Here is a 9,993-nt window from a genome sequence, read left to right as displayed (position 1 = left end):
CTCAACTCATGTTTCCAACACATTGTACATGCATTACGTGGAAAAGATTTTCTGCATACACTTTTCATGTATCGTTCTCATTTTTTATGACAAACTTTTACAAACACATTTTGGGATGCGCCCATGCAGGAAGCAAATGTACTGTTAGTCCCCATGGTCCCTAGTATGGTGATCTACCTTCAGTTGTTGGCAATCTATAGCCTGTTTTATATTGTATTGTCCAAATAGTGCTATTACTTTTAACTTTCCACACTTTGTAATTGTGATATGCTAGTTGTTTTACTGTCCTTTGACGACAGGTTTTTATAATATACACATATTCCATTTCAATGACAAACATGATCTCGTCACGATATGGCTGAAATATTGCCGATGTGACGTTAAATATTAACTCACTCACTCATTTTGGGATGCGTTTGCACGCAATACACAACAAACACGACATGATTAATGGGAGTCAAACATAGAAATGGGTTTAATGACGATTGCTGTCAAAATATATCGAAATGAACTACTGTGCGTTTCTTTTTTCTTTTGAAGATTGTAGTTCAAAGCAGCTTTGAACTAAACTGATCCATTTTGGGTGCAACTTTCATATCAAAGATGCGACTGCGAAAACGGCGATAAAAAGTGTCAACCCTTAGGTTCATGAATCACCAGCATGGCCAAGTGGTGAAAGCGTTTGCTCGTTGCTTTGCGATGGGGTAGCATAGTTGTTACAGTGTTCGCCTATCACGCCGAAGTCCCAGGTTCGATTCCCCTTTCCTGGTACTGTGCAATGTGTGACGTCAACATCTCCAGTCCTGGGCCTAGATTTTCGAAGCTCTCTTAGCGTAAGTTAATGTTAATGAATAGCACTTACGATCATCTTAACTCTGAGAGAGCTTCGAAAATCTAGGCCCTGGGCCCCGTTCCTCAAAAGATCGTAGCGCTAAGATGATCGTAACTCCAATATTTTAACATAGACGTACGACTGTCGTAGCGCTACGATCGCTTTGAGGAACGGGGCCCTGGTATTGCTGGAACGTTTCTAAAGACGCTCACTTTTGTTCAATAATAACAAAACTGAAACTCTGAAAAACAAAATCCTTTATTTGAGAATGCGTCTTTATATACAGTGGTGAGAATTGCATACAATGATGTGTCAACATGATGATGAGTATAGTACATTGGGAGGATGAAGGCAAACAACACTGGCAACAAACAATGGATACTTTCATATGACAAAACGTAAATAAATTCTTCTCAACCAACAATGTTATTTAATAACAGATAATAACGGCGAACCATCGTTAGTTCACGGATACTTTCATCGCGGCTTCTTGTCGTGCCTCGCAGATCGTTACATGTTTAATCCAGACATGGATAGACGGCGGATAGACTACCATTTGGCTGTGGCACTAACGTGCTGTACGATTTCAGAATTGAAGCATAAAGCTTGCAGGGCTTTCGTGAGTTCCATCAAAATAGCACCTTTTTTGACAGTTATTGTGTAACAGTTAAAGCATATATTAAGGCTTCAGCTGTTAAAGTGTTTTGATTTTGTCACCAGGGTGTAGTTTCCTCGTCTTTCATTAAGGATACGTCAATTAATAATGAAGTCCGCATAACGTTAACCGACGTGGTAGATGACCTTCGCCTTCACACACTGAGGAATGAGGATTAATGACAGGTGTTATCGTTTTGGAAAGGGGTCGTTGGGGAAGACGGAACCCAGTGTTAGCGTATCACACACGTGGTGTCATCTCGAGTTATCGGATGAGCCCATGGTGTGAAGGTCATTCACGACGTCACTCAGGACACTGCACCATCGCTGTCTTAACGTTGCACGTGGAGCTTCTTTGTATCCCTAACCAAATACGAGTAGTGTAGTTCACAAAAGTAACACTGCCATTCGGAAGAGCGGACTACTTGAGGCTAATATACCAACTTTTATTATTTGAAGTCTTACTCGTTGGTGTTTCTTAACAGACGTTTGTATAACAAAGCAAAACAGTATAATACACACGGTGGGACATGGTTAAATCAATACTGGACTAGCGGTGCTCAATTGACATGGGTATCAAAATTAATGCATTAATGCATATTTAAGTGCATTTATTGACTAAAAACAAGATTACACACTTGTACTGTCATTGCTAAGGTCAAGGCTATATTTACACATGCAGCTCCTTAATAATACATAGTATTAACAGAAATGGTATTGTCTCTCGTTCATTCGTAACACACACGAATCTACTGACGCATATTCAGGGTTGAGTATTTGCTGTGAAGGAGCATGCCAACACAAACTTCCTGAAAAATCAGTAGGTTATACATATGACTTGAAAGTGATAGATATATTCAGCACCAGTTCAACAACTGACGTAAAGGACACAGATGAGATTTCGTTAGAGTTACGTCATCAATAACCCCCAAACATGTTCATACACCACGTTCCTCAATCACCCGTGAATTCAAACAGCCTCTATGGTGTCATGTGACGATTGAACCGCAGGGCCTAGATTTCGAAGCTCTGTTAGAGCTAAGATAGTCGTAAGTTAATGTTAATGTATGGCACTTACGGCCATCTTAACACTAGGAGAGCTTCGAAAATCTGGGTCCAGGTCTCTTTCAGAAATATTTAGACCAATGAGTGCTCAAATTACATCGGCCTTGTGATCATCTCTACACAATGCTTCAATGTCAGGACTCCATTAATTGGTTGACTAGAATAGAAACGTGACAAATCGACTGTGTGTTTGCAGAACGTGATTGAAGAACGTGGTATACATACATACCTTCGAGAAGTATTGATGACGTTAGAGTTCATGCAATGAAACTATGATAGGAACACAACAATGACCTCAGCCCAGACCTTGGATCATTTTCCATTACACGACTGTTAACTTGATGAGGGCGAATCAAATGCCCTTCTTTTCAATATCAAATAGAGGCAGGTCCTGAATAGCTGAACGTTACATAGAATTGAGATCAGTGTCTTGAATCATGAGGTTCGGTTACTTAGGTCTAGTTGCATTTTACATGTTTTGAGAAGGTCAAGGTTGAGATTGTATCTGGAAAAGGCGAACTACTATTCTCAAGGTCATTCACAAAGAATCCGGACTTCGTTGGCTGTATGGCCACTGTGGATAATTCAAGCAGTGTATCTGCCTGAGAAGGTATAAATTGTGCTTTAATTGTCACACCCCTAACGACACAGGTGTAATCTTGGAGCAGTGTCTTCAGTCCAATACGTTGTTATATATCGCAGGTAACAGAACAAACCAACCATCTACCTGTACGGTGCTAATACACTCGGATGTATCGTGCTCAAGCTAGATTTCCACGCATTCAGCTGAGGGGTCGGAGCTGGAGGTGCGTGAAGTTGGTATCTTCATGTCTACATCATGTTGAGCAATAGGTGGCACTGGCTGGTACCCATCAGTACCGTGGAAGCAAAGATGCAGAGAACTCGTAAATATGTGACAACCCACGGGCGTCAATCGTTGGTATGACGCGTTTCGTGGGAGGTCACACCCATCCACACTGGCGTTTTCGTTGGGACGACGCACTTAGTGGGAGATCGCAAGCAGTCACACACGCGTTGTTTTCGCTGGGGCAACGCGTTTAATGTGACATCGCAAGCAACCACTCACTGGCGTTTTTCGTTGGGACAACGCATTTCGTGTTCGGTACCAAGCATTCACACACAAAAGAAAACCGTGGCAAAATGACAAGGTAATAATTCCTCGAAATTGAACAATACTGGAGTCGCCTGTACGTCGTGGCGAAGGTCACGGCAAACGTCATTCACTCATCCATTCATACTGAATGAAGCGTTTCAACGTGTGCACAAAACGCTTCGGTCTTCATAATTCTAAATAAAAACACTTCCGCTTCTCCTGGCATACTCGAAGACATTGCAGATATTGTCTGTACATACACAAACACTATTGCATCGAATACATGAGATACACAACTTTCGCTATACGTTGGTAGATTCATGGTAGTCGTCCAGATTGATTATAATCCTCTTGCCGTTAAGATTGGGCGTAGAGGGTGTGGAGTCTGGGAGGTCATCCTTCTGAGCGGCCTCTGTCATGGCGGACAGCTTGTATTGGAGGTGGCGGTTGCCTATCTTCATGTTTCGCTGTTTCAGGGTCTCCAGCTGCATGTACAGCCTTTTGAACTCCTCCTGAAACAGGACACATCAACAGTGTACGTACCTACTGAGAGCTGGCAGGGTTACATGTAGACAGGGTTAATACCTACTGAGAGCTGGCAGGGTTACATGTAATCAGTGTTAATACCTACTGAGAGGTGGTAGTTACATATAGTCAGTGTTAATACATACTGAGATCTCAAAGGGTTACATATAGGCAGAGTTAATACCTACTGCGAGCTGGCAGGGTCACATGTAATCTGTGTCAACACCTACTGACACCTGGCAGGGTCACATGTAATCAGTGTTAATACCTACTGAGAGCTGGCTGTGTTAATACCTACCTGGCAGGGTTACATGAGAGCTGGCAGGGTTACATGTAATCAGTGTTAACACCTACTGAGAGCTGGCAGGGTTACATGTAATCAGTGTTAATACCTACTGAGAGCTGGCAGGGTTACATGTAGGCAGTGTTAATTCCTACTGAGAGCTGGCAGGGTTACTGGTCAGTGTTAACACCAACTGAGATCTGGCAGGGTTACATGTAGGTAGTGTCAATACCTACTGACAGCTGGCAGGGTTACATGTAATCTGTGTTAATACCTACTGAGAGCTGGCAGGGTTACATGTAATCTGTGTTAATACCTACTGACAGTGGTTACATGTAGTCAGTGTAAATACCTACTGAGAGCTGAATCAGTGTTAACACCTACTGAGCTGATAGTGGTTACATGCAATCTGTGTTAACACCTACTGAGAGCTGGCAGGGTTACATGTAATCAGTGTTAATACCTACTGACAGCTGGCAGTGTTACATGTAATCAGTGTTAATACCTACTGACAGCTGGCAGGGTTACATGTAGTCAGTGCCAATACCTACTGAGAGCTGACAGTGTTAATACCTACAGGGAGCTAACAAGTTACATATAATCAGTGTTAATACCTACTGAGAGCCGGCAGTGTTACATGTTATCAGTGTTAATACCTACTAACAGCTGGCAGGGTTACATGTAGTCAGTGCCAATACCTACTGAGAGCTGACAGTGTTAATACCTACAGGGAGCTAACAAGTTACATGTAATCTGTGTTAATACCTACTGACAGTGGTTACATGTAGTCAGTGTCAATACCTACTGAGAGCTGGCAGGGCTACATGTAATCAGTGTTAACACCTACAGCGAGCTAACAGGTTACATGTAGTCAATGTTAATACCTACTGAGAGCTGCGAATTATAGAGCGAGTTAGTGTTAATATGCACAGAGACCATGTACAAGGAGCGTTACATGAGCTAGAGAGTAGGTATTACTTTACGCCTTTTTCAGTAATACCAGAGGAATATCATGGTGAAGTGTGTGAAGTGGGAAGGCTACTGAACAACCCATATGCATACCTACAGGAACTTGAAAGTGACATTGAGTGGGTGTTGGTAGTACTTAGAAGGACCTTTCAGGGTAAGTTCTATTTCCTACACGTGACGTCGCGGGCATGTGCTAGCAATAGCTTATAATAGCCATGGGTCATTTCAGAGGCATATTTTTTTAGCAGAAATGACCTATCGTCTCTGTTGTGTTGACGTCAATGAGTTTCAATAAGCCAACCTTTAAGGGGTAAAGTATTACAGGAACATAAATAAACTTCCCATATATACGAGAACAACAAACATGTCATCTTGAACAGCGAAAATCCTTCACTGACAACTGTTTGTATTCTGTAAATCTTTGCAAGATCAGTGTTTGTTGGTTGGTTGGTTTGCTGTTTAACGCCGCACTCAGCAATATTCCAGCTATATGGCGGCGGTCTGTAAATACTCGAGGCTGGACCAAACAATCCAGTGATCAATAGCATGAGCATCAAACTACGCAATTAGGATACGATGACATGTGTCAACCAAGTCAGTGAGCCTGACCACGCGATCCCGTTGGTCGCCTCTTACGACAAGCATGGGTTGCTGAAGAACAATTCTAACCCGGATCTTCACGGGAACACGATCGGTGAATGGCTCGGCGAAGCGGAAATGTTTTCCGCGGAGCAGGGCGCGTTCTTACGAAGTGTTCATGTACCATGAACCTATTTCAATAGTCATATCCCTCCACATAAAAAAATTACGTCAACGGTTTCTTGTCTCAATGTAGGTAGTATATTACACGAGCTCTCATTCTTACAGCACAACACAAATTTGTAATGTACGTGCTTGAATATGCAAATGTACTGCACGTGATCACATGACGATGTTCATTCGACAAGAGCCTTTAGCTGTGCTTCAAGCAGTGAGTGAGTGAGTTTAGTTTTACGCCGCAATATGCCAGCTATATGGCGGCGGTCTGTAAATAATCGAGTCTGGACCCGACAATCCAGTGATCAACAGCATGAGCATCGATGTGCGCACTTGGGAACCGATGACATGTGTCAACCAAGTCAGCGAGCCTGACCACCCGATCCCGTTAGTCGCCTCTTACGACAAGCATGGGTTGCTGAAGATCAATATTCTAACCCGGATCTTCACGGGTATTCAAGCAGTGAGATATAAGTGTTTATCGCAATCACATTACGCAAGCAGATGCATTAACGATGCGGACATTATGAAGGTGTACCCTGAGATCCAATCTAAGTACCTTTAAGTCCTTATCCAAGACAACTACCTGTATATCCTTCTCAAGAAAACTCTCGCACTCTGCCTCGTCAACACGGTCTCCATATCCGTTTGAAGAAGCTGTGTTTGTCATAGCAGTTGCTGGCTTGGTCCCGAGGGTGTATTTGGAGCCCCTACTCAGCATTGTTGATTGTTGTTGGTTTTGCTGTTCTTTTGCGCCAGAACTGGACTTAAGCACAAGGTAGCACTGTGGAAAAAACCCCATAAAATGTAAATGTTGTAAAATGAAATCGATAATTGAAACTTTGAGGCGAACAGCTTCCAAACAGGGAACACTTGCTTTATTTGGACATTCGTAACTACTCGTGTCATTCCGGCAAGCCGAATGGCGTTTCGTACCCCTATCGTGGTCATGTTTACGACTAGGCCCTGTCTAAGCGCAAACGGGCACGGAGATGAAAATAGTCTAGTACTTGTACCAAGGAAAGATAACTATGAATTTCCAAACATGGCTACTCCAAGAATACCCTATAGCTATATCCCGTGGACAAAACAAATATACAGTCATTCAAGCATGTTTCTGTGTTGAGAGTTGCTGATCCTCTAGCTCAAAGTTTATGTATAAAATTGTGCTTTGCATAGCTAGCGAAGTTTCAAAGTTCAACGGTGCTGCCATTTAAATGCTTCGAAATGCGGTTTACTATGCGCGATTTGATTGGTTTGCCACGATTCTTGACAATAATGGCGTACGATAGAAGTACGAGTCTTCTTGTAGGTCACGGAAAGAGGCGAGTAGTTACGAATGATATTTGGAACGTAAACAATTGCTCCGTACATCGAAAACTGTCGCACGCGGTGTTTCAATCACAATTTGCGCGTATTTTTTGTGTATCTAGAACTGAGTTCTGACTCCAAAGGCGTTATAGAATATTCGTAGATAGGGCTAAAAGGGACATAACTCTATGGGGTTCGCTTGAAATAATGTTCAGCCGGTAGAGGGCGCGAAAGTCGATTTAAAGCAATGTTGCATTAATTCATTCCCACTTTTTAATTTAATATCGTAATCTGAATACGTAAATGTTTTCGGGAATAAATTATATGGTAGCTTCCCTGAGGGCTGATAATTGGTATTATTGAGAGAAATGCATGATTTTTTTTTAAGGGAAGTGTGGTTTAAAATAGTGCCTTAAAGTTTATTTTTCAAACCATTTTCATTGTAATAACCGAGTTTATCTGAGAGTGTGTGAGTTAGTTTGCTGTAACTTTGATTAAAGTACTGGCGATGCTGGATTTAAAGACTTTGGTAAAACCAACGGGCACACGTGGTGCTGACAGACCGTTCAGAGTTGCGAACCCTTTTAAGCTGTAAATAGAAAAATTGCTTTGAAAAAACACTATTTTCACAACATTCACACACATAACGGTCAATATGAATTCCAACAGTAATAGCATGTCTGTTATGTTATAGAAGGGTATATTACAAACTTTAGTAGTAACTTGATTGATCAAATTTGCAATTGCACCAGAAGCATTCGTTTTTCTAATTGGGTGTATTCTTGGGGATTCCTGCCTATCAGTTCTTGTGTGCTATTTACCCTTCACTGCTTATGCAGCTTTACATATTAAACTGAGAATCGGACATCGTGAGTATGTTCAACACGGAAGTGTTATTAATGACGTTTACGCAATTGAATCTCCAACATTGTACTCATGATATTACAAAAATTCACATGTACCAAATATAAGAAATTCCTACTTTGGATGATCGCACTGTCGTATTTTTTAGTATAAAACCGTAACAACAACGAAACAACCGAACGGGTTGGCTCCTCTGCAAAGCAGGAACCATAATGAAGGCGAACTGGGACTTGAACTCACTATGATAGGATTTTGGCGTGTCCAAGGGAGGCAACTCTGCACAGGAAATTGCAGCGCTTTAAAGGACTGGTCCGTAAGGGTTGGTGCTAACAAACTAGGAAGCCAAATAATAGCAAATAGGGTCAGGTACTCCTCGAGTATGTCGTTCCTGGTAGACCAAATGACGTTGATCACTTACCTTGCTACCAAAGAGGAATGCCAAGGTGACCGTGGTCGTCAGCTGGGTATGAATAAACACCACTAAATACAACAGGTCAGGGTTGGTTGGGAAGGGATCTTTCAAAAATATCCTGAAATAAAAAAAACACGTATTAGTTATCATATTAATAATTACTAAATAACGAAGAATAAGAGAGTGGATGACGCAAGTTTCGTCAATATTCGTCAATAATCAGGTGATTGACAGCACGAGCATTGATACGATGATATGTGTCAACCAAGACAGCGAGCCTGACCACCCGATCCCGTTAGTCGCCTCTTACGACAAGCATGGGTTAGTGAAGACTAATAGTACTTGACTTGAAAAGATATGATGCGACGTAAAGACTGAAAAATATGCTGACGAATGCTCGGCTATGATGGGGTCAACGTCGTGGTGAAGACGACGTTTCACATCTGTATACCCACCATCCCAAGGTCCTCACAATTATGACGGTAAAGCAATGGTCAGTTTAAATTTGTGATGGCTGTTAGTTAGAACATAGTGATATGTGCATTAACTTTCAAACCTCAAGGCCCTTCTAACAAGACGGGCATAGCGCTCGTCTCTCGAATTCCCATAGAGTTAACATAGAGTTAAAATCATCGTAATACAATCGTTTTGTTTGTTTCTTATTTAACACCGCTTCAACATTAAGGCTATATTACTGAGGTTTGAAAATCATCAAGTCTGAACCAGTCTGAACCAGGTTAGCATCGACCTTAGCCTTGCTCCAAGGCTGTACTGAATGCTAAGCCCATGGATGTATAGTACAGTACTTCTATCATTTAAAGAGGCAAGTCTCGGTAAGCGGACAGTAGAAGGACCTCAGTCTGTTATTTATTATTTTTTAGAAACTATCATTTAAACTATTAATTTTTACCTATCATTTAAACTATTGATTTTTGCCTATCATTTAAACTATTATTTTTTACCTATCATTTAAACTATTAATTTTTATGCAAGGCTACATCGACGATGGCACTCATCAACCTGGTCAGCGAGCCTGACCACCCAATCCCGTTAGTCGACCTTTACAAGCATGGGCTGCTGAAAACAATTCTAACCCGCATCTTCACGGATCCATCTTTGGAAAACGGATCTAGCTCAGTGGACTATTGTCAGCTGGTCCCAAAGGCCCACAGAAGTTCGCTGAAATCCCAAGGGACCTGCAAATGTTC

At 41.8% G+C, this 9,993-nt stretch overlaps 1 protein-coding gene across 1 annotated transcript in view; it reads right to left on the bottom strand.

The window, feature by feature from the left end:
- Window positions 1-1,074: 1,074 nt before the first annotated feature.
- The window catches only part of LOC124266361 (probable G-protein coupled receptor CG31760), a 259,647-nt gene continuing 250,728 nt past the window's right edge, over window positions 1,075-9,993 (bottom strand). Inside the window, exons 12-14 of the mRNA XM_046701172.1 lie at window positions 8,792-8,903; window positions 6,785-6,982; window positions 1,075-4,177 (exon numbers count right to left, since the gene is read on the bottom strand). Coding sequence (XP_046557128.1) covers window positions 3,968-4,177; window positions 6,785-6,982; window positions 8,792-8,903 — 520 coding nt within the window. The 3' untranslated portion in view covers window positions 1,075-3,967. The remainder of the gene's footprint in view (window positions 4,178-6,784; window positions 6,983-8,791; window positions 8,904-9,993) is intronic.

Source organism: Haliotis rubra, unplaced genomic scaffold, assembly GCF_003918875.1.
Source record: "Haliotis rubra isolate DU_JTF1 unplaced genomic scaffold, ASM391887v1 Scf125, whole genome shotgun sequence".
NCBI lineage: Eukaryota > Metazoa > Mollusca > Gastropoda > Lepetellida > Haliotidae > Haliotis > Haliotis rubra.
The sequence above is the reverse complement of the archived record's forward strand: the minus strand, read 5'-3'. Positions and strand labels throughout refer to the sequence as shown.